Consider the following 24,863-nt stretch of genomic DNA (forward strand, 5'->3'; position numbering starts at 1 on the left):
AGACAGAAGCTGGAGTGATGCTGCTGCAAGCCAAGAACATGAGGATTCTGGGAAAACCCCAGCATGGCTCTTCCTTGGAGCCCTCTGGCAGCTTGTTGCAGACTTTTGGCCTCCAGGACTGTGGAAGAATAAATTTGAGTTGTTTTAAGTCATCCAGTCTCTGGTACGCTGTGGCAACCCCCTAAACAAACACAAATAGCAATGGTGGGTTCCATCTACCAGCACAGAAAACATGAGTCTGTAGTGCGTTGTGAGCCTGTCCTCCCTCCCCACGAGAGGCATTTCAGCAGCATCTGGCCAGGTGGAAGGTGGCCATGGAGTGTGGACATAGAGAAATCAAGGCAAAAAAAATGTAGCCTCTTGAAGAGTGAAGATGTAAAGACAGCTGGGAAGGATAAGAAAAGAGGAAGCAAGAGTAGTTAAGTATTTATGTAATAGTCATCTACAGCTGTGTAACAAATGATCATTAACTTAGCCTCATAAAACAACACACACCTATGCTCTCTGGAGGTGAAGCTTCCAAGCACAGCTCAACTTGATACCCTAACTCAGGCTCAGTCAATTCTAGAATTCAGGTGTAAAGCTGGAGTCAACACAAGACTGGGGAGCAATCCACTTTCAAATTCACTCACACGATTGCAGTTAAGATTTAGGTTCTTGCTGGGCGATGGTGGTGCACGCCTTTAATCCCAGCACTCTGGAGGCACAATCTCCAAAGCCACAGAGAAACCCTGTCTCGAAAAACAAAACAAAACAAAACAAAAAAACAAACAAAAAAAGATTTAGGTTCTTGCTGAGCACTGGGTAGGCCATCACAGATCTTTATGGAGAGTGGCTCACTGCATAGCCACCTCTGGAGAGGGTTCAGAGGAGGCGAGGGGCAGCAGGTGGGCGTGAGGGCAGGGGTGGGGGATCCAGGAAGAATGGGTGAGGAAGGCTAAGAGACCCTCCAGGAGTGAGTTAGTCCTTGAATGTGGGTGATACAAGTTTGTGGAATACCACAGCCAGGGTCGGAGGCAGGCTCTGGGGAAGAGGACCCATATGGGGATCATTCCAAGAGAAAGGGACATTTGGCTCCTTGTATAGAAAGGGGAGAAATGAGGCTACGCACAGAAAGAAGACAATCAATGCAGATCTGTCTGCAATCCTATAGTTTCAGTCAATATTTTATGGATCCTGTTTTGTGTGGTTCTCGCTGGTGAAAACAACTCTCCATAAATCTCTGTCTGGACTTCCCACAAGACTGTCAGCATTTCCAGGCCCAGGCTTAGCAAGGACAGGCCATAACCCCTCAGGTCTGTTGCAGGCACTGTCCACAGCACCGTGAGACTCTACTCTCAAGGTGACAAGCTCACCTGCCTTGGGACGCAAGAAAGGCCCTCCTTCTATCTTGCAGGGCTCCTCCATAGCTGCAGGTGGCGCTAGAGAAAGTCAGGCAGACACTGTCCCCTTTCCAGCATGAGCCCCTTGCTGCTTATGCACTCTCTTTCCCCAAGTCCTGTTTCCTCTGCACTCTAATTGGCACGCCCCCATACCCTCCCCTGTGTACATGAGTCTCATCACCCCGCACGTGGGTCCCACCCTGTGGTCTGGAGCTTGTTAAAGCTGCATGGAGGCCACGTGGGCAACAGCTTTGGATAGTGCCTCACTGAAAGCATGACTAAACTTTGGCCACAGTCTCAGAAGATGGGATGTATCAGTATTCCCAAGATTCCTAGAGCTATGGGGGAGTGCCCCAAGGTGCTCATTGCTGTGTTGTTTATGACACCAACAGAGGCGGAAACACCTTGTGAGCATTTCCACCACTCCCGCTTTCAATATAAAAACAGGTACACTTGAATATGCCCCATCAGAAAACATGATGTAATAACATGTCCAACAGCCGCATAATAAATATTTCTTTTGAGCAAACATTTGAACTAAGACAGACCGTACACTGAGCCTTAAAGCCAAGCACCAATATTTCAAAAAGATGTAAGCCACAAAAACATGCACCCTGACTGCATGGAGTTAAATTCAAATTCATCAGCAGAAGGACATACAAGTACTTGGGAATTCAATAGCACACTCAAATAACCCATAATTCAGAGAAGAAATCAAAGGGGAAAAGAAAAATGGAACGGAACGAGCTTGGAAGCCCAAGCCGTCTGCACGCTCTTTTGGGCCCTGTGCAAGCGCTGCTAAGTAGGGCTTTCGAGGCCCGAACGTTCAGTACAGGAAGAAAGAGCAATTGTAGACGGATGGCCCACCTCTTACAGTAAGAGACCAGAAAAAGATTAAGTGAGCGCAGTGTAAACACCAAAGGGGGGAAAACCAGGATTACAACGGAAATCGATGAGCTAGAAAAAAAGGATTAGAGGGAAGAATCCATAAAGGCAAACACTGGTTCTCAAAGTGGATCAATAAAAGTGATGAATCTTCAGTCAGATGTATCAGGAAAAAAGGGAGAAGACACAAATTACCAATGCGAGGAATGGGGAGGTGACATCATGACAGATTCCGCAGAAATCAGAGGATAATAAGGGACCACGGTGGCCAACTTTATGCTAATGGATCTGATACCTTAAATGACACAGACAAATCCTTTGCAATTACTGAAGCTCACTCATGGCAAAAATGCATTTGAGTGACCACTCCTTCATTAAATAGATTGAACATGTAGCAAAAAGCTTTTTTTCTTTTCTTCTTCTTCTTCTTCTTCTTTTTTTTTTAACAAGACTGAAGTTCAATAGCTTCCCAGAGGAACTTAGCTGAATGTGTGAAAGAGACAATATCTTTCTACAAAACTCTTGCAGAAGACTAAAGGGGAGGGGACCTCTCCCAGCTCATCCTGTGAAGGCAACACCACCCCAATACAAAATCTGAGGTCGCACTAAGGAAGCCACCAACTAATGTCTCTCCTGCACAGTTGCACTGTGAACCAAATTTTAGCAAATTGGACCAAATTCTATGTGAAAAGGTAATAATCTGTGATGACCTAATATGGCTTGTCACGTTACTGGAGGTTGGTTTAACGTTTAAAAATTTAACTGCAAAAGAAAGGAATGAAGGAATCATATGTTTATGCCAATAAATGTTAGCAATTTATTTAGTAAAATCCAGTTTCCATACCCGATAAAAATTCTGAGGGCCAGGCAGTGGTGGCGCACACCTTTGATCCCAGCACTCAGGAGACAGAGACAGGCGGATCTCTGAGATCAAGACAAGCCTAGTCTCCAGAATGAGTTCCAGGACATCCAGGGCTGCACGGTAAAACTCTATCTTGAAAAACAAAAGTAAAAAACAAAAAAAAGTTTGAGAAAGATGGTAAAGATTGTTGAGGGTATTTAGGTAAAAGAAACTCCACAGCTTCCACTAGGCTTCATGGTGGGAACCAACTGTTTCCTCCCTAGCATGCGTGTGCACATGTACTTTGCCCTTGTCTGTGTTGTGTTTTCCTCCGCAGTACACATATGCAGTAACCTCAACTGCCTCTGACACCTTAAAGCTACGGGGTGGGGGTGGGGGCACCGCTGTCCCCTCTTTGGTCAGCTCCCACCTGTCTCTACCTATAGCCTCAGTTTGTGCTCAGGGTCTAAGCTCTAGTGATGTTACCCCAGTATCCGAGCTAAAAACGGGTAAGAAACAAAGAAACAAAGAGGCAATGGCTGGCCACGCCTCCTTCCCCAGTGCATGTACCAGAAGCAAAGCCCCTCTTCCCACCCCTCCTACTCGCCTAAGATAACAGATCAAAAACGGGGCAGGAGATATGGAAAAGGGTGGGTCTATCCTCATTTTAGGATCCGCCGATCTTTTAAAGAAAGTAGAAAGATTTAATAAATCAGAATTATTATGACCTAACTTTCAAACCCCAACTATTAGTAAGAAACAAAGTTAAGCAAAAAAACCTGTCTGCAGTCAGGGTAAAAACATCTATTCCCTGCCTCTTAGTAGTACTGAGTATTGAACCCGGGGCCTCACACACAGTAGTTGGAACCTTGGCTTCTCAGCTGCACCCCAGCCCCCATTTCCCTAATTTTTAAAGATTTATTTTATCTAAATTCTGTGTATGTGTGTGGGAGAGTACACATGGCTGCAGTACCCACGGAGTTCAGGGGCATTGGATTCGCTGGAGCTGGAGTTACAGACACTTGTGAACTATCTGGTGTGGGTACTGGGAACTGAATTCAGGTCCTCTGCAAGAGCAGTAAGTGGTTTCAACTGCTGAGTCATTTTTCCAGTTGCTGTTTCCCTAATTTTTATTTTAACTCCTAGTTAAAGCCCAAAAGGATCTTAAATATTCTTAATTGCCTTTATGTGTGAGTATTTACATATATGAATTCTTTGGAGCCCTTGTGAAGGTCAGAGAAAAACTGGTAAGAGTTGGTTCTCTCCTTTAACCATGTGGGTCCCTGGGATTGAACTCAGGTCATCAGCCTTAGTGGCAAGCACCTCCACCCATAAAGTTTGAACAATTCATACGAGACATGTGTTATATTTACAATTGCTGGGTAATCAACCCCCCCCACCCAGAGAAAAATCCCCCGAAGCTAAACAGAGGAAGAAAACAAGTATAATTATTCTGACCCTTCCAAACAGCCTGAGGAGGCAACCGAATGAATGAGGTAAGAAGCAGAAGACTAAGGGACTGGAGAAATGGCTCAGCGGTTAAGCAGACTGAGCTGCTCTTCTCGAGGACCCAGGTTTGATTCCCACTACCTACATGGTAATTCGCAGTTTTCTGTAACTCCAGGTCTAAGGCATTCACTGCCCTCTCCTGGTCCCCGTGGGCATCACAGATGCACATGGTATAGAAATATACATGCGGGGAAACACCTGTACATGTGATTTTTTTAGTACCTATTTTATTTTTAGTATATATGTATTATATATAATAGTATATATTTTTTATACACAAGACTCCTTGTGTATCAAGCCTCTTCACTAGTTTAAGAATGTTTGAAATACACATATCGAAACCCCACTTCAGCATGCCTGACTTGCCCTTCGTAGACAGTTACAGGGGTGTCCGGTCAAGAGTAACAAAGATGGAGGGAAGCCCAACCCCTTCCAAGGAAGGAAACTACAGAGACCTCATCCAGCCACGTCTTTCTGTCCTATCTGTCGATGCAAGTTGTTCTTGCCAGGGAGACTGGTCCAGGCAGCAGTGTCATGTGTGAAGAAGGCTCTGGGAGGTCTGTCAGCCAGAGCACATCTGTCATAGAGGTGTCTCTGGGGCCAGCAGCTGACCGCATCCCAGAGGGTCAGGATCCAGCTGCTAGGGCTGATTGGCTCCTTCCCCTGACTCAGAGAAATCACTGGAAATAATGGGCCCTGCCCCCACCTGATTACACCCAAGATCCCAAACAGGGCAGTGGTAGGAACTGAACAGCAAGTGTCAGGTAACCTCTCTGGCGTTAAGTGGGGAGATGGGGGAGGAGAGCCCTCATGAGGTGCTCTTGGGTGTATGTCAGGTCACTGGCCCCAAACCCCTTTGCCACCTATTTACATAGTATTGTACCCCACAAAAAACCCACCCATGCTGGTGCATGCCTATATTGCTTACATCTGGGAGGCCATGGCAGGATAATCAGAAGTTCAATGCCAGCCTGGAACACTTAGTGTCACCTGCTCAAGAAGCGTTGGAGTCTAGGTCATATACGAGGTCCTGGGTTCAAGGTCCCAGCATTGGAAATAAACAAACAATACCATTTAAATTGGTGAGCTACCTCCCACTACTCCTAAAATGAAATTTAAATTCGTCAACTTTTAGCACTACTTACCTACCCTGCAGACCCTGGCCCTGCAGACCCTGGCCCTGGAGGCCCTGGCCCTGCAGACCCTGGCCCTGGAGGCCCTGGCCCTGCAGACCCTGGCCCTGGAGGCCCTGGCCCTGCAGACCCTGGCCCTGGAGGCCCTGGCCCTGCAGACCCTGGCCCTGGAGGCACCAGCCTTCTGTGTGCCCAGCCTGCTCTGGCTGAAAACCCCGTAATTCTATTAAAGCCTCTTCCTTTACTATGTGTGACAGCCTAGGGTGCCCCTTGGTGAATCACACATCCCCTGAATACTCGTTCTTACCCACCGTGTGGTCGAGGTCACAGATGTCCTCTAGAAGTGTTCCTCAGTGGTTCAGTGTGGCACAGGTGATGAGATGTCACCCGTGATTGTGGTGTGTGTAAGAGGGTCCCTACCCACTGCAGCCAAAGACCTACTTGCTGGCCATAAAGTCCATAGCCACAGGACTATACATAGTCCTATAGCCACCAACCTCTACAGGTCGGAATCTTTATGAACTCAGAGACTGGTCCTCATGAGCACTGAGGATCCAGAAGCTTATACGTCCCCTGCAGACAGGAGCATCCAGAAATTATTGTTTGCCAGGTGAGGACAGACACATTCTTTCACAGAAGATCCGACTGACAGCATAATTTGCTTCCTGCGGTTGAAATGAAGCACCAGGATGGAATGTAACATGGCTGGACTCAGTGGCCAGGTTCAGGGAGGCACTAGCCAAGTCCAAGCCAGGCAACCAAACAAAGTTTGATCATTATTGATCTTCAACCCAAACTGAGTTCATGAAAAGGTGTTAACCACAGATACCGTTTTTTAAAAAATTAACTTAGTTATATAAACAACTGCTTCCTTGACTCTCAAAATCGACTTCTCAACTGATTCGATACTGGTGACATAATAAAATGGTAGAATGTATCTCAGCTTAATAAACAGCCTTGAAACCACATTCTAACCACTTCCCACTGAAGATTGAGGAAAATCAAACGTTTGGCATTTTCAGAAAATCTCTGTGATCTCGCTGCAGTTTTGCTCAGAACAGAATAGAGATATGTGGCCCCTGATGACACACTCGCCCTAGAGATTATCATCCCTCAGGCCATTTGTTCTGAGGTTGCTTGTATGGGCTGAGTAGCCCTGTTAAGACCTTAGGCAAAGGCTTGGAAAGCGTGGCTCTTATCCTGCCCAAGGGCAGCAAGGGGGATAGATAACTCAGTTGAATTCTGGCCTCTGACCTGGCCATTAATTACATCCAAGTTCCACATTTCCAAGCCTCAGAGAGACTACATACATAACTTGTCACCCAACAGATAGGACAGCTTTAAAAGTGAGGGGTGACTTTTAATAAACAGGCTGGACTATATAACCTGCTTGTCTACCCATGAAGGCAGAGAGGTTTGCCCAGCTCTCACAGGCAATAGAGGATCCACGTTGTTGGAGCCTCTGCCTCATCCCTGTGTTCCTGCTAGAGCTGTGCTGGAGCAGTCCTGCGTAGGGACTGGTCTCACTGCTGGGACAGAGGTAGGATTGGGCATGAGTCCCCAGGGCCACTTGCATCCTAGTCCCCAACAGTGGAGTACAGCGCACACCAGCAAAGACCCAGAAGCTGGCTCCTTTCTGAAATAGCTGAGGCCCTGTTCCCAGGCCTTTAGGTCTCAAGGCATGAAGAAACACAGAGAGAAGTAGAGGCCAGAGAGAGCCTATGGGCTCATGAATGGCTGTGTCCTCTCTTTTGCTGAGTTCTTACCCCAGTGTCATGGTACAGGAAATAGGGACCCTGGGGAGTAATTAGGTTGTGAGGGGGGGTCTCGGGTTGGCATTGGGCCCTTACCAAAGTGACTCCGAAGCTCTGCCTTGACACCAAGTGAGGAAGCAGTGAGAAGGTACTGCCTGCGAGCCAGGGTGAGGATGCAGTGAACGGAGCCACCTGAGATCCAAGTTGACTCAGTCTAGGGTCAGTAAGAGGTACCAGTTGTGAATCGGGAAGCCGGTCCACACTTATCCTGGGTCTTGTATTTTCTGGACTCCAGCACTGTGAGAAATGGATTTTTATTGTTTTTACCCATTTTTTTTCTATTTTTGTGACTACTTTGAACTAGACCCTTCCTGGGTGAGAGGAAGAGGGCCTTTGACATTGCAATCCCAAGGGACTCTGCTGAGGGTCCTGCTGTGCAGTTGGGGACTCTCCTTTGTGCTCGCGGTCCTCTTAAATGGTCTCTTGTGACACCGGGACCCAGAGAGAGCCCTGGTTTCTCTTGTACCCCCTTGCTGATGTCACAAGTCGATCACTCACTGGTTACCAACTTTCAGGGCTCCATATGCCTTCACCACACCCACACTGGCCCTGCAGTGTGCCCATAGGACAGGCTCCCAGAGGTGAGCTAAGATGCCCAAGGTTGTGGCACCAGCGGCTCACTCAATAGACTTTAGTTCTTGTGATGCTCACACTGTACCAGGGGCCATAGGACCCATGTCCACCTGAGATCCTATCATAGGAGGTAGCCAGGGCTATGCCTATATCCTCATCCTGGAAGCTGCCTAGGGGTGCACTGGACCTGCTGGTTGGGAATGCCCTCATCCTTGTGTACCCCAAGGAGCTGTATACCTCGAGCTTCTCCTGACATGGTGTTTCAGCTTCTGAGAAGAACAGGCGCAGTTTCTGGGCTGCGCTCTGGGCACATAGCCCAGATGGGACCCGTGGAGAACATCTGGGGTGGGGCTGGTCAAGCCTGCTCCCTCTGACCCATTTATCACAGATAATGTGTCCCTCAGAGCTCCTGGGGGCTTGTGAGTCTATCCAGTCCCTTTTCCCTGCTGCCCTTGACCTATGAGAGGTCTGGCATTTTCTCATTCAAAGAGGCACAGTTTCTCACACCTCAAGCAAGACTGGCACCTGCTGACGGAAGGTGCCATGAGGGTGCTGGGGCGCGCTGGGGTGTATACACAAAACTCAGTTTCATCTCTAGTATGTGTATGTATGAGGAAAGCCTGGGCTGTTTCCTGGGGACCCCAGGCTAGTGTGTTCTGTCTCAGGGTCTTGCATAGGACAACAGTGATCCTGGAGACATGTGACATTAAACAGTGACCCTAGAGAAATTAAAGACACGACCCTCTCTCAGACTCAGCATGCTATAGGTACTCGGAAGTGACAGTCACCTTATTATGCCAGGCGGCAGATGAAGGCAACCTTCAACCTCGACTTGGTATGAGGTCACTCACCACTCTGACCCGTGCCTGGCCAGATGCCGGGGGATAGCTATAGAGGGTGGCTCTGTTGGCTCCTAGGCACTGTGGTCAGCCCCTGCCTTGTGCTGTGGGTCCCTGTGGATAGACCTGCATTGGGAATAGCTACAGATCTTAGGAGGCCACCACTGGCCCCTGGATGTCACAGCCTTTTGATCCAGAAGCAAAGTCATCACACAGAGGACTGCTCTGTGTGGTCCCTACCAGCCAGCCCTTTATGAATCACTGGTCGGGCTTGAAACCGATCCCTCGCCCCAGGCCCCTCAATCATGAGGGGGCTGGAGTGACACGTGCCACTGGATGGAACGTGCCATTAGCGGAGAGCTGTCCTCATCCTCCCTACAGTGGCCCCCACCTGGGATTTATGGCACTCCTCCCTCTGCTGGCCCCAGGCCACAAAAGCAATTTCACCGTGACTGCATTTGTCAAGGCTGGTGGCAGCTTGGGGGAGAGAGGGCCACTGCCTTGAACACACTTCTGCTCCAGGGCCATCCTCAGAGCCTGGTAAAGGCAGGGGCCATGCTAGAAAGTTCTCCAATGGTGGGACGCGGAGTGGGCTGCCTGGGCAACTGAGGTTTATGGAGAACAGCCTGCCCCTGACATCTTGAAACAGGAGACCAGAAGATTTCCTCCAAGCTTGATGCTCATGAGCTCCTTTCTGGAATTTGCCTGTGGCTTTAGAACAGCCTGCCTTTGTGTGCATGCTATGGGCGGCCACCACGTTATAGTACTGGTCCTTCTTTCCCCTGTGCCCAGCAGAGGTGGCTGCCTTGTTTATCCTACCATGGAGCCTGCAAGAAAGATTCTGGGGACAAATGTCAGACAAGTCTGCCTCTCCTGATCTCTCAGAACAGCTGCAGTTGTGGTGTGGCTTCACTGTAGGGAATCACTGAATCAGGACCAAGATGCCGACACGTTGCTCCCATCTGAACCTCGGAATCATGAAGATTACAAATGTCCCTGTGTCCTTTACTGTCCTTATGTCTGTGGCCAAATACCTGACAGGAAGAAACTTGAGCGAGGAAGGATCTACTAGAGCCCACGACTTCTGGGTGTAGAAGTGGTTCATGGCTGGAGCAGCAGAGATGCTCATTTGGGCAGAGTAGGGAGCAGAAAGAAACTGGACAGGCAGTGCTGGTGGTTGGGGCTAGTCTTTTTGGGAGAACACAATTCAGCCCACAGCCACCTCAGGCTTAACCTGATTCTGGTCATTTGCTCCCTGTACAGGGCCTCAGGACAGCTAGGTTCAGGCAATTTCTTGGCCTGGCCAGCATGAAGCTCACAATCTCATTATCCCATTTCCCTCAGCGTCATTTTGAGCCCATCACCCACTAAGGCTTCTCCTGGGGATTACCAAAAGGCAGGCTCTCAGCTCAAGAACCTTCCAAGCCCAGACAGTTTCCTCTACCATCCTTTTCTGAGCTATGTCTAGAGGGTTCCGGCTGGTGTCTCTAATTCTGGAGGCCCTGTCTGTAACCTTGCTGCAGGACTTTACAACTCTCTGCCCTCTCCAGTTTCCTCCCAGCCTTGGCTTCCACCCTGCGTGGCCTTAAAGGGCCCTGCAGCCTCATCCCTTACAGCCTTTGTCCCTCGCCACCCTCAGGTTAGATTCGTTAGTAACTCGCACCAGAACAAGAACACAGGCTTCTTGGTGTGGGCTGAGTATGAGGACTCCGGTGGCATCCAGGACAGGGGAGCCCTGACTGCAGGAATGCCACAGCACTTACCACTGCCTGGCCTCATACTTCATGTGGAACGAGCCCATCAGTCACCACACAGAGCACCAAGTCAAGACAAATTGGCCAAAAATCAATTTTCTAAAAGACACATTTGCTGATGGTCTAAAGAGTGATGAGAGGGAGCCTTTGAAGCCTCCTCCTTGAATCCCACTCTGTGCTTCTGCACAGCAAGGGGGGGGGGCAATTAGGGAGGATGGAGAGGAAGAAAGGTGATCCCTACCCCACAGGCCAGAGCAGGGGCCTGCCATGGGCACAGGCATTCAACCTGGCAAAGGTTGCTGGGAGCCTAGAAACTATGCCAAGAAAAGACATGGGTGTCAGATACCAGACTTCTAGAAGGCTGCCAGGTGGAGAAGACCCCAACCTTCACATCGTCGTGTTTTTGTTCGGATGCCTGTCACAGGCCAGTCCATTTCATTCTCTGTCCCCTCTTCTCCCTGGGGGTTCCTCTATCCTTGTGAGCCACCTGTAACCAAACACGCAGCACTTCTTTCCTGGATTTTATGTCTATCTGCCCAAACCCACACTGATTTCCTGATGGGATCTGCAGGAGATCACCTGGCTTCTTCCTCTCCTAGGAACGATGTGCCTACACCCAACAGCCCAGTTTCTCTCAAATCTGGGCCCTCCATCCAACCTCTTCTGCATCAAGCTCATCTCTGGCAGTTGCACCTCCCAGCTAGGGCACAGGGCGTGGCCTGGTTCTGTGCACCTCCAAGAGAAGAGAGTTTGGATTAGCCTCATTCTCTCCTTACAGGCTGGGCAGACCCAGCAGCAGCATAGGTCAACAGAAGGTTTCCCTCACGGTCATTCAACTCAGCCATGGAGCTCAGGCTAGTTTAATCCTAGGTAGGGCTGCATGCTAAGCCTCTGCACGCTCTCCCAAGCTGCCTCAAGCATGTCATCAAGTCCAGGGCAGCAGGGGGCAGGGTCCTGGGGGGGGCAGGGTGTACAAAACCCCAAACCCAAAGCAGAGTGTCTCAACTGTTAGAGATGGGGTTTCTGGGCCGTTTGGGGGTGTAAGCATGACAAATGACATTGAAGCTGGTACCCACCCTCTGGGATTTCCCCATTCTGTGACATTCCATCTCTGACATGTGCTTGAGGTCCCAGGACCTGGCACAAACCACATCATCAAATCATCTACACTCAGTGTGTGATGTGGTCCCCTGACACAGACAGGGTCAAATCCTCATCTGGAATTTGTCCCCACGACTTGGAGACAACATTTGATCCCCATCTATCCTCTGCTCTGGGGGCCCCAGTTCGTCCATCTACTCATGGAACCAAAGCTGAGCGAGTCTCTCAGTACCTGTGTGGGGAAAATGCCCACTAAAACTATCCTGCCCTTGTTGCACTCATTCTGGGTGGGGTTTGCTCATGCAGGGGATAGGGGCTGGGCACTGCCAGAGTCCCACTGCATAGAAGAGTCAAGCTTTTGTTTTGTTTCTTCCCCTAAAAACAGATCTGGGCACACTGTAAGGATCACTATTGGGTGGATCAATACTGGAAATATCCAGTTTGCCTTGAGGAGTCACATAGCACAAGAAGTGTGCACTTGTAAATGTATGTATATGTGTGTGTGTATACGGTATGTATATGTGTGTGTGTGTCTGCCTGCACGGCACACTCTGAGGCAAGGCCGCTTTGGAACAAGCTGCTTCCTTGTGGCAGAGATGTTCCAGTCACGTGGGTGTGGTGCTGACCATGTTGTGTTCCATCATTATGCTGGAAGCTCAGCTATTCTCGCTGAAGACAAGGAAGAAATAGCCTGGGCTGGCTTGGCAGCTGCAGCGCCGCTGTACCACATTCCTGTGGCTTTTCTTCCTGGACACTGCTCGGAGTCAGAAGGGCTCCGAAAGAGATCAAAGACGGCAGGAAGCATGCATGGAGACAAGCCAAGTGGAGTAGGGGTGCAAGCCCTGCACCTTAAACTTTGAACCTGGTATGTGGAGCCTAGCATGGGGCTCGTTAGTGGGAGGCAGGTGGAGGCTCAGAGGATCCAGGTCAGAGCCTGCCTGAGAGCCAGGGTTGGGGAGGGGCACTTGGGACGCCTGTGTCCTGCACTCAGTGATTCTGACTCCTCTTCAGCGGTTCCTGAAGTTGCCGCCAACAGCCATTCACGGATCTGCTATGCCAGATTCTTGGGGACTCTGCCCTCAACCCCTGTGCAAAGTCTCATTTGATCCTGAACTCAGAGGCCTCCTGACCAGAGCCACCTCCCAGGCTCATTCCGTGCTAGTCAGTCTTCCTCCCCTCCCCCACTGACTTGAACAAGCTGAGTAGAACATGCCAGGAATGTTGGTCCCCTGGGATGTAAACGTGAGGCATTCAAAGGAGCAGCCTCTCAGTGGGGCAGGGCTGTGGAGGAGGACAGCAGGAATTATACTGCTCAGTACCTTCGTGGCATGAGAGAAGCTTCTTTGCTTGGCCACCAGTGGGGTCACGCACTTCGGTAATTCTTGTAGCACACACGAAGCACTTCTTGTAGGACACACATGTCCCAGAATCCCTCACAATGGGAAGGAGAGTGGGGTCATTGAACTGAAGTGTCATTGAGGCTGTGGTTGTCCCTGTCCCATGGAGGACAACAAAGACATAAGAGAACAAGGCAAAGACCCCCAAGATGCCATGTTGGGTCACATCTGAGGACCACAGGCTCAGAAGGTGGACAGTGGCATTCACTCCACACCCCTTCACGTCACTGGGGGCAAAACCAAGAGGCAACTCATTCAGAGTGAGTGGCCCTAGCTTTCATTCTGCTGACACTTTTATTATTAATCACGATTATCTGCTTATTCTGAGCTCTCTAAGAAGACTCGGGGAATCTCACGGCTCTTGATGAACTTCATATACCCTGGAGTCCCAGATGTTAGGACAAGATGTACTCAGAAGTGTGATAGCCCAGTGGGGAGACACTAGACATCTTTCATATGTAACCTTCGCCTTCGGAGGAACACTCCCCTTGTTGTGAGGTTGTCTCCAGTGATTCGGCATTCCCAAGTTCCACGTTTCTCATCGCTCGTAAAGCAGAAGGCTTCTAGTCACATGCTGGCCCTGGGCATGCAGATATAGTTGCTTTTACGGACATATTAATGGCCACTGCATCAATGTTCTGTTATTTTCCAGAGTTCACAGGCCCTGTGTATAGTCCTGCCCCTTCCTACCCAAGTCTTCGTGAAATCGTGAGCTATTGCTTACCTTTTCAAAGTGAAGCAACTTCAGGCCCCACTCCACATGCCACAGCTCAACCATGACTCAGTCAGGACCCATAGCAGCTCACTCCCATCCCAAGCAAGCTCCCTGCAGCCAGTTCTGCAAGGTGTGGACACAAACCTGTAAAGGAGTTCCCCAAATCTACACTAATGGTCCCATACACCCCAGATAGTGTATAGTGGACAAGATGGGACAGGAGGGTGAGGAGACAATAGGCTTACCTGATTCCCCTGAAATCCAAGATTTGCTCTTGCCAAGGCTTTTTGGTTTTGCTTCAAAATTTTTACAAAGCCATGTGACCTATGAGCACCCTGCGTGACACTTTGGGGCATCAGGCAGATTCTCACAGACACTCGTGTCTCAGGAGGTCAGGGTGAGACTTCTGTCCCTGATCACCCATTTCAGGAAACTGACCACACAAAGGAAAACCAAGAACCTAAGGCCCACTTCATGCTACCATTGGCATCCTGCTCAGAGCAGTGAAGTAGCGGGAGCATCCGGTGCCCACCTACAGGGGACAGATAAGGAAGCATGCTGTGCACACGGTGGGATCATGTTCACAACTTCACGGTGTCCCTGATGGTGTGGACAACATCGGAGATATCTAGGTTTATGACTGAGGGGAGCCCCTGGTATCCAGGGGCCAGAGGTCAGGGGCAGCAACATATTGCAGTGTGCAAAGGCCATTCCTCCTCAGAGAACCTGTCCACCAAGGGGATCCACGAGCCACTGGGACCCTGCAGTGAAGTACCACCACTGTCAGGAAGAGGGAGAGAACCTAAAAGTATATGAGCCTGGCAGACATGCAAAATGGACCTGTCAGGGAGAAATGCCACCATGAAGAAGGACTGTAGCTGAGCCTGGCTATGCACAGAGCATACAGCCCAGAGTGACGGAGAAGTCCAGCCAGGGCAGTGCCATAGAGTGCTCATTCAGACAGGGACGTGGAAGGCAATGCACTTCATCTCTCTTTTTCACTTCACAAAGATGTTTCCTTTTACAGTGTGCACACACCCCTCAATCTGCTTCTGGGGCCAGCGCAGATGCTGACGTCTCCCTGGGAGCAAAATGGGAAATGCGTTCTGCTTTCAAGGCCGTGGGCTGGACGGGAGCCTCCCGGCCCTCTGCCCGCAGAGACAGATTTAGCACATGCTTCAAAGCACAGTCAGCTCTTTAATTCTCATACATGGTTCTTGGCTTAGCAGGGCTCTGCCCAGAGGGAGCCTCCTGATACCCCGTGCTGTGGGCTCATAATACCTGCTTCTTGGATGAATCAAGGGATCGCAAATCTAGGACAGGCAGCCAACGCGAGGCTGGGGACTTGCTCTTTCATCTCCGTTTCCACCGGCATCGGGAGAGGAGAGCCAAAAAGTCAGAGAGGAACACAGTGGGTGGTCAGCAGGAAGCCTGGAGAAGGCGGGTGCCAACTCCAGCCTAGACCTGCAGAGGCCGAGCCCAGGGGCCCCCAGGGGCAATAGGACTGACCACGCTGCCCAGATGCCTCAGACAGGCTGAGAAACAAGCTGAGCCCCGGTTCCCATAAATCCGGCTTTCATGTGGTGTTGAATAGGACAAACAATGGATGTATTTCAGGCCACAGAGAACTGGCCCAGCCTGGGGCTCCTCTTGCCATCGGGAGGCTCAGCATAACGGCTCTGGAACCCTGGCTCTGCCCAGAGCCTCAGGAAGCCAAATGCCACTGAATTTTGGGCACTGAGGGTCCTGGAGTCTGTTGCTGGGCGGGCCCCATCTTAATCACAGGAGGACGTGGCCAAGATTGACCGCTGTATGTTTGCCCCATCATGTGGGTACCATTGGCCCTTTGCCTGGGGTCATGTCTCCTCAGGAGAGAAACCCTCCCTGTCCCAGAATACCCTATGGGATGTCTACCTCTCCTCCTGTACAGCCAGCCTTCCCCGCAGGTATCTCAGACCTACGTAGGGGACGCAATGTGTCAAACCTACAGTCTGGTGGTGCTGGCTGCCCTTTCCTGATTCTGCTGTCAGATCTCCAGAAGGTTACAGACTGTAAGAGTTGAGCCTGAGAGCCCTTTCCCCAAGGGAGACAAATAAAGGGAAGTGTGCCTTAATCGAATGTCCTCTATGGAGGCAGCCACAAAGAAAATCCCACCTGAGAAAAAGTGTGGCTAGGAGGGACACTGGTTAAAAGCCAGAAACACAGAACACCAGAAAGGGTCACTACTGTGGCCCTGGAGAGATAACCAGGGATATATGTAGGAAGGCCAGTGAATTGTTGGCTGGATAACAGTTGTCCCTCCAGCTGGGTGACTGGGTGACCACTGGTGACATCTTCCCCCCAGACACAGGATCGATCCACTTACATCCTTACTTACATTCTGAACTTACACGTTCTTTCCAGGATCCCTGCAGTCCACCCCACAGGGCCTGGCTGCTTCTGAGACTCCTATAGCCCACCCTACCAAGCCCCGGGGACATTCTTAGTCCAGCCCTAGAAAACATTTAACCTTCTCTATTGGATTAGGAACATTACAGGTAAGCCACTTGCGGTTCAAAGAGAGCTGAGCAAAAGGCTGGGTTATAGCAAGCAGATCGGCTCCCTCCAGCAGTCTGGGGTGTGAGGGGCCTGGTCTGCTAAAGGGCTTCTTCTAAGTCAGTGGACCTGCAGAGCACGGGGTTGGTGCCACTTCTACTGAAGCTGCTTTCTGGGTCTCAGATATCCTGTCACCCGACTGGGGTCTGTGGGAGGTCCTTTGACCTGTCTCAGCATGTCCACTTGGGTGACACCCTTGGAGGAAATGCCTCAGGTTTCAGCCTTCACAGCCCAGAGTCAGCACCAGCCCTTCCTGAGTTCTTGGAAGTCTTTTCCCATGAGGCAGAGAAATGCAGAGGTTAAATAATCCTGTGGGCAAAACCATGCGGAGTTATGTGGGTCCTGTCTCTCTGTTGGGGGTCATGAATGCCCACATGCTAAATATCCATTGCTGGGAACCCTACTCAACTTCTCAAAGAGGTGGTTGAGAGCTGCTACTCAGTTGTGGCAAACCGAGTAATTTCCTAGGGAGATGTCTGGCTCAGTGGCTCAGTTAGCCCTTTGGGTCATCCCAAAGTCACCAGTTAGAGCCCTTGGAGCTTCCTGTACTCAGGTCAGAGCCCATAGCAATGCCTGGATTCTTGACTTTGGCATAATCCCGCAGTTCTGCCTGGGCTGGCGTCTGGGTCCATTGGCCATCAGCAACCCAGATGCCCTTGGGGGCGTCGAGGGTACAGTAGTGATTCTGGACTCTGGCCTCGGACAGCTTCACATCCGTCTTGCTCTAGATGCCCTCTGACTTCAATCTCAACCTCTACCGAGTCCACTTCTTCCCCTACTCTATGGGATGACAGGGATATGTGTCTGCTTGCCTGTGTGCGCTGTGTGCATACACCTGTGCACGCATATGTTTGGAAGGTAGTTTCAGCTAAACCGAATATTTGAGGCACAAATAGATCCCAGGAGATGGCTGAGAGGTAAAACTTAACACTAGGAAAGTACTCATCAATTGCTTGAAATGCAAATATAACCATGCAGCCTGCATTTCTTCCAGCTGCCCTGCTGTCCCCAGGACACCCACTCCCCCACCTGCCACCCCATCTCATCACACCTCAGGTCAGGTCCCCTTTGCTTCTGGAGACTCGAGGATTGACCTGGGACCTGTTCAGAAACTGTATGGTTAGTTCAGGGAAGGGATGCAGTCTTTTAAAATAAGGTGGCCACATGCTTGTACCTCAGATATGTGAGTGGTTAGTCTTATGACATGGAAGCAGGCTTTGATCCTGTTAGGACCCTGTCTTTGGGGCCAGCTGCACAGTATTCTGTGAGCATGGCGCCCCCTGGAGCCCATCTCAGAAACACACAACTCGAAGTACTGATTTGGGTTCCTCTGAGCCCTAGGCTAAACAGCCTGTGTGAGTTAGTCAGATACCACTCTGTCAGTCTCTGGGGCACCCAAGGACTCTGCAGGTGCCTGACAACAAGCACACAAGCAGGAAGAAGATGTTACCTCCCAGGTGGAGGACTCAGGGCAGAGTGACAGGCTGGGAGGTGAGAAAAGCCGAGACTGTAGACAAGCAAGGCAACGCTCCCAGTCGCGGAAGGCAAGCTACGAGGCACCCCCTTCCCCAGTACCAACCCTAGCCACAGTCCAGGATGCCAGAAACTTCCCTAGGATCAGTTACAGCCTGAGGCTGTGTAAACAATGTGGAAGTATTTAGAACACATTAAAGCGAGGCTGACCGTTTGCTGGGGAGGAGGATGGAGGAGGCACGGTGACAAGATGGACTGCGACGTCGGGACTTTAAATTATGAGAAAGTGTCTGTGTTCAAGTTAGGACAGTTCAGAGTTGATGGCCAGCTACTCTAGGCTCTGCTTTCTAGGGAAACAGAGGTGGACTGGACTGGCACCTAGAATTACAGGCCTGGGTATCTGTGAGGCTCAGGGACTACCCAACAGCCATGAATAGTGTCCCAGGATACACAGCAGGGGGCGCCAGATACCTCCGAATCATTCCCAATCCTGGCGCTCCTTGCAACCACTGACAGCCATGGGAGTAACGGGGTAGGTGGCGCTCTGTACAAAAAGACGGCCTTATACAGTCTAAGCATCTCCTGACCCCACGTGGAAAGAGACTCCTTAGGTCTTGGATGTCTCTGCAGGAGATCCTGTCTGGGGCAGGGGACAGGTACTGTCCTCCAGACACTGAATATCTTCCAGGCTTCAGGGCAATCACTGGGCAGGTTTCAAACTTGCCTGCCCTATACGATACTGTATACTGGGGACAGGGAGTGGTCTGTATCCTCGCAAGCTTCTGTCCATCCTTCAGAAGCTTGCGAGGATACAGACCACTCCCTGTCCCCAGCGCTGAAGTTTAGAAGGAATCCTAGCTGTTATTAAAGGATAGAGCCACTGTTTTGAGATTCCCACCAAATGTGGATACACAAGGCCCCTGGAAGGCATTTAGCATCCTGGTTTGGTTCAAAGTCTCTGGTATCTGCCTGCACCCTTGCTACTGGCTCTCACTGGGACTCCTCCTGGATATCCTGATGTTGCCTTGTGTCATGGAGATCTGGTAGCCTTGGATGTGCAGCACCTGGTAGAATGTGCCCTGCACCTCATCCAGGGAACGGAGTAGCACTGACTCTGTGGGCGGGAGGTGGGGTGAACCAGCCCTGAGGGCATGGGCAGGAGATCTGACCTTGCCCCCTTCATCTGTCATGTGGTGGCATGGGTGAGGGAAAAAGACCCCCCTGCTTGCTCCGTGCTACCTATGGCAGGTGGGAAAGCTGGCCCAGGGGTCACGAGAGTGGGAGAGCGGAAGAGGGGGCCCTGCACCTCACTGGGGTGAAGCGGTAGAGCCGCTCTGGTGATGTGGGTGTGGATGAGTTGGTCCTGAGGATGTGAGAGCAGGAGAACTGGCCCCACTCCTTGCTGCCTGGCACAGAGGGTGAGCTAGCTGAGGCAATGATGGAGAGTTTGCCCTCGTGGTGTTGATGAGGGAAAATTGGCAGGCTGACCAAATCAGCTGCCACCCAGGCCCAAAACCAGGGCAAAACCTGGTTAGTGTTGAGCATACAAAGGGACTGGGCTGACATTTAACATGTTTAAAAATCGAATTAATTATTGTTTATGTGTTTGCATGTGTGTTGTGGGTGTGTGTGTGGAGGTCAGAGGACACTTGCTGGAGCAGATTCTCTCCTTCCACCAGGCGGGTTGTGGGAATGAAACTCAGGTCCTCAGGTTTAGCAGCAAGCGCCTCTACCTGTTGAGCCATTGTAGCGGCCCCTCTTGAAGTTATTTTGAGTGGTCTGCAGGATAACAGGGAGAGAGACAGAGAGGGATGGGTGGGGTGCAGAGGAGGTGTGTTCTGGGTGGCAGTGGCCCTCCAGGTGAACCAAGGAGGGTCTTTGTCCAGGCCAGTGAGATAAGGAGTCCCAAAGACTCAGGGGGAGAGAGAAAGTGCGTGCGGTGGAGATGTGATGTGAGAAGGATGTGTGTCCTGGGAGGTGCTGGGACCTGGCAGATCGACTGGCCCTTGCAAGCCAGCATAAGTACCAGAGCTGCTGCTGCTGGGGCTGGTTTATTTAAAGTTTTCTTCTGCAAAGGTAATAAACCAAGGAAAATACACATCCAGAAAGGGAGGAGAAAGCAGCCAGACGCCTGGTTTCCCCTCCCAGGCCCATTACAGATTATTAGCTCTAGACTTTGCTGAGTTCAGTCTTAATTAGGAGAGCAGTTTTCAAGGAACCACGTATTTCCTTCCATGCTTGTTCCGACCACAAGTGTCTTTCTGTGTTACTTTCAGATATGGGCTCATTGGGGTGGACCGTTGATGGTCACACCCTGGTGGACCTCTGATGGCCTGGAGCTCAGGCTCGGGGTGTCTGCTCCTTTGGGTTCTGACGAGCCCCCTGTCCCTTTGCCAGGGCCTTTCTGCCTATGCTGTAAGTCACAGTTATGAGCACAGCTCCGTTGCCCTCATTGTCCCCGTGAATCATATACCTGGAGTTGCTTTATGGATCCTGACACAATTGCCCTGATAGTAGCCTCACCTCTTGTAGCACAGCGGCCAGCGTTCTGGAAGTGAAACCAAACTCTCTCTACTGCAGGGCTGAATGCCAATACTACCGAACTATACCCCTCTCTGGGTCTCTGGTTAGATTTAGGCTGCTACTTGGCAAAGTGTAAGTCAGGAGTCATTAGGATGAGGACTTGAGGGGCAACTACAAGGAACCTGGGACCCTTGGGCTACACAACTCCAGAACAGGGTACCAGAATCCCCGAAGTGTTAGGGAACAGTGGAAACCATTACTCTGGAAACAGGCCTTGCATTCAGCATAATGAAGGACCCCCCAAGGACACAATGGAGACCATTAATCTGGACATAGGCTCTGCATCCAGCAAGGGGCTGAGACCTCAGGGGTGGAGCCACAGGGCTATACTTACTTGGATAGGTGGACACAGGTTCTAGCAAGGGATAAACACAGTAGACGTGTGCTAAAGGGTTCCTATTGGCTTCTAATATTCCTTGGCTGGGACAGTGCCTTCCCGGTAGAGACTTGGAGGAAAGCTATGGTCTAGGGAAGGGGTCTAACATGGCTCCACACTTCCTGTCCCTGACTGCTCTGCCAGGGTCCTGGATGAGGGAGTGTCTGCAGGCTTACTGGGGAGGCTGTGGGATCACAGGGGGCCCATAGCATAGGACAGGGATCTCAGCAGCTCCTGTATCAGATCTAGAACACCTCTCCTTCTGGGAAGGAGGGGGTATTAGATACAGCCATGCTGAACTCAGCTTTGAAAACTGCTGGATTTGATCTGTGGTCCAATTCCCCCAGCTGCTCTCCCAGCTCCTCCCGCCAGCCAGCTGGGAAACAGAGACCCACAGTCCTCTGTTTGGGGATGAAATATTCAGTTTGATGGCTCAGGCAGGTGGCGCTTCCTTTCTGGTCCCCAGCCCTCCTATAAAGAGGAGACTGAGCATTGGCAGTGACCCCACAAGGCTGCAGATCGGGTGGAATAGACCAGCACCAAGGTATCTCTTGGGAGGGTTTGGACCGCTTTCTCTACAGATAGGGTGAACCCGGTGTGTGTGGTGGGGGTGGGGGGTAGGGAAGTCATCTCTTAAATAGTCAGAATGAATAAGATTTCACCGCAGAATGTTAATTTAGGAAAAGAGAAACAGAAATAGCTATGATGATGCTAGTGTTCCCAAGGGGAATCTGCTTTGGGGTGGCAGGTTGGGTTAGTCCTCGGAGGCAGCAGCAGCATTCCTGGCTTCTTCCTGCTGCAGGTGGTCCTGAGTATATTGACTGCATATATCCTTGGTGAGGATGCAAGCCTGCATGCTGTGGTGGCTGGCCATTGGCGTCCTGCTGGCGATTCCTGCAGGTGAGGGGCCACTCAGGGACTGGGTGGAGCCGTAGCTCTCCATGTCTCTCCTTCACCCTGTCCTTGTCTTGGTCTGCAGGGGTTAATGGAGGGTTGTCCTAGGTGATGGCTCTCCTTTTCTTTTGCAGGAGCCAAACCGATGCCAGAGGAAACAGGTACTTGCTTTTTAAAATGTCTTTCCTTTCTCTGGAATAAGTTACTGGTACATGCGGGTGGGGGTGGGGGTGGGCAGAGGTTGCCATTCCCTGGCAGGCATAGAACAGTGGGAGCCCTAGCTCTTTTGGGAGGATGACAATGCAGGTGCTGTCACCAGTAGGGAGCTGTGCAAGCTGAGGGATCCAGGTTGGCCTTGTCTTCTGGACAAGGAAGCATCCAGGCAGAAAGGAGACAGATGAGCCCTCGGGGTCCCACCCTCAGCCTGGGCTTAGACCCTGGACCTCTTCAGGAGTCCCAGCTCAGTCCAATCCCACCTGTCCTCTGCTCTAGAACTCGGGTGCTGTGTGCTTTGAAGCCTTGTCTGGTGTGCGCCTGAGCCCCTCACTCCTCATCCATCTGCCTCTCTGCCCAGCATCTCCCCAGACAAGAACAAGGCCCCATTTCCTTCCCCACTTCTCTCTGCCTACCAGACCAGGTACCCTAATGGCCAAAAGCTACACTCAGAATGATTCCGATCCCCACTCCTGATGGAAAAGGTGTCATCCCTGTGGCAGGCCCTGGGGGACACCATCCACTTGCCCTGGCTGTACAGGGGGTGTTCTGGCAGCGATGATGGGACAGGCCCTGAGGAGGTTACCTGTGTCTTTCAGACCCCTACACTCAGCCACCAGCCATGCCCTACTGGCCTTTCTCCACCTCTGACTTCTGGAACTACGTGCAATATTTCCAGACCCAGGGTGCATACCCGCAGATCGAGGACATGGCCAGGACCTTCTTTGCACACTTCCCTCTGGGGAGCACCCTGGGCTTCCATGTCCCCTACCAGGAGGACTGAACAGTGTCCAGTCTGCTGCCTGCCTGGCTGCACTGGCTGGGGCCTAAGGTGGTCCAGAGACCCAGTGATGGACAAGGGATGGGACTCGTGCTCAATAAACTCCCTATGAAGACGCATTACACCCCTGTGGGTTTCTTTCAAGGAGCTGACATGTGCTGTATCACTCTGTGAAGTAGCTTTATTCTGACGACTACTGAGCACACCTTTAATAAAAACCAGCATGATTTCTATGCCCAGGAGTGTCAATCAGGGCTTTCACCCTTAGGCATCACCTGGTCATTCCGTCCTCATAATGACCTGGGCGTGGGCTATGGTGGCCCCAGATTGTAGGCGAGGAATCTGAAACAAAGACATCAATCAGTTCAGCCTGACTTGTTAAGGCCATGTGCCCAGTTAGGCAAGCGGACAGCATCCCCAGCAGCTCCTTCGTGAACAACAGTCACGTTGGGGCCAGACACCCATGCTTGGCGCACATCATGTTCCTGGGGGAAGCAGGAATCACGGAGTCATATCCCCGTCTGGAAGGGAGAGTTATATACCACACTTGGTCTTTGAGGGAAAGATTCCAGGCTGAGGCTGCTGGGGGAAGGGAACGGTCACACTGGGTAGTCCTGTGGGTATGGGAGGATGTGCAGACAGTGTGGTGTAAGGCAGCAGCAGCAGTCTATTTACTCCACAATACATACGAGGCATGCAAGCCAAGAACACACTGGTTAATGCCGCCCCTCTCCCCTGCCACTAGTTGGGAGAGGAATTGAATAGGAGGCTCCTCTAGGCTTCCAGCCTGTCTCAACCTCCTTGGTTTGACCTTCACCTGGACATCTCAGGACAACACTGACCTGGCATCTGAGGCTCTCCAGCCATTGCTTACTTCTCTTGGATCCTGCACTTAGGCTTGGGGGTGGGGAGAGGGGAGCAATGACTGCTCAGGCCACGATTCCCATTATATCTTGGCTAAGTTGATTTTCCTGGAGCTCTCTTCTCCCTTGACCCTGAGCCCTTGACGTCTCAAAGTTGTTAAATGAAAAAAAACAACAACAACCCAGTCCCTGAACACTATCAAATCAGAGTAAGGGAGGCCATCCAAAGCCATGTGGCAGATACAAGAGCCACGCCTTGTACTGCATGGAGAGGCTTGGCTCAACATTGGCAAACACGGATTGACAGCCAAGTAGTGAGGTGGGGGTGAGGGAAAAGACTCAGGAGTAACACAGGGGTTTTGCTGAAGGCAGGGTCAAATGACACCATTTGGGGATAGTGGAAGGTGATGAGACCTCTCAGACATGGAGCATAGGCAGGTATCAATTGGTTTCAGGCTTCTTGTTACATTGATTTCACAAGGATATTTATTAAAACTGGATCTTACAAGGAGGCACACAGAGGGTTCTAGGAGAACATCCAGGAGCCTCACCAGGATAGTCTAGACTGTCAGAGTATCTCAAGATTTGTTCTCTCCCAATGATCCCCGCCCCCTCCATCCCTTCCTCTTCTCATTTCTTTCATTCATTCTTTAAAAACTATGGTACAATACAATATAGCACCTTAAAATGGACAGTCCAGTGATATAACGAACTCTCCTGCCTCCTGCAAACACACACCTCTAGAACTCTTTGCAGATCTGAAACTGTCCACTGAATATCTGCCATCCCCAAAGCCACTACACTGCGGCATTTCTAGAAGTTTCATTACTCGGGAAATCTCATGAGTGGGACCACAGCATCTGTTTTATTTCACTTAACAACATCCTCAAGGCTCGTCCATGCCCATGGGCATTAGAAATCCCTTCTTAGTTAAGACTCCACACTATCCCCCGTGTGGATTAACACCTGTTTCGGTTTTGTTTGCGTTCACGCGTCCACGGGTACTGGGCTACTGCCTCCTCTTGACTGAGGTGATCCTGAGCCATTTCCGAGTGAACTGAGGCAGGGATTCTGGGTCACGGCCACTGTGCACAACGTTTGGATTTCTGTTACCCCCATCTTTTCGCTACCCCATTACCGCC

General features: G+C 50.9%; 1 protein-coding gene across 2 annotated transcripts in view; it reads left to right on the forward strand.

Moving 5' to 3' along the window:
- Positions 1-23,072, forward strand: part of LOC121433531 (otospiralin) — a 104,800-nt gene extending 81,728 nt beyond the window's left edge. Inside the window, exons 1-4 of one of the 2 annotated variants that reach the window (XM_041631998.1) lie at positions 21,384-21,514; positions 21,773-21,870; positions 21,999-22,025; positions 22,677-23,072. In XM_041631998.1, the coding sequence (XP_041487932.1) occupies positions 21,813-21,870; positions 21,999-22,025; positions 22,677-22,861 (270 nt within the window). In that variant the 5' untranslated portion in view covers positions 21,384-21,514; positions 21,773-21,812 and the 3' untranslated portion in view covers positions 22,862-23,072. Of the gene's footprint in view, positions 1-21,383; positions 21,515-21,772; positions 21,871-21,998; positions 22,026-22,676 lie in introns of those variants that run through there. The other variant, XM_041631999.1, reaches the window with a different exon arrangement.
- Positions 23,073-24,863: the final 1,791 nt, after the last annotated feature.

The sequence above is a fragment of the Microtus oregoni genome, unplaced genomic scaffold (assembly GCF_018167655.1).
Source record: "Microtus oregoni isolate MIOR12 unplaced genomic scaffold, Mior012 000038F_ref0000394, whole genome shotgun sequence".
Lineage (NCBI taxonomy): Eukaryota > Metazoa > Chordata > Mammalia > Rodentia > Cricetidae > Microtus > Microtus oregoni.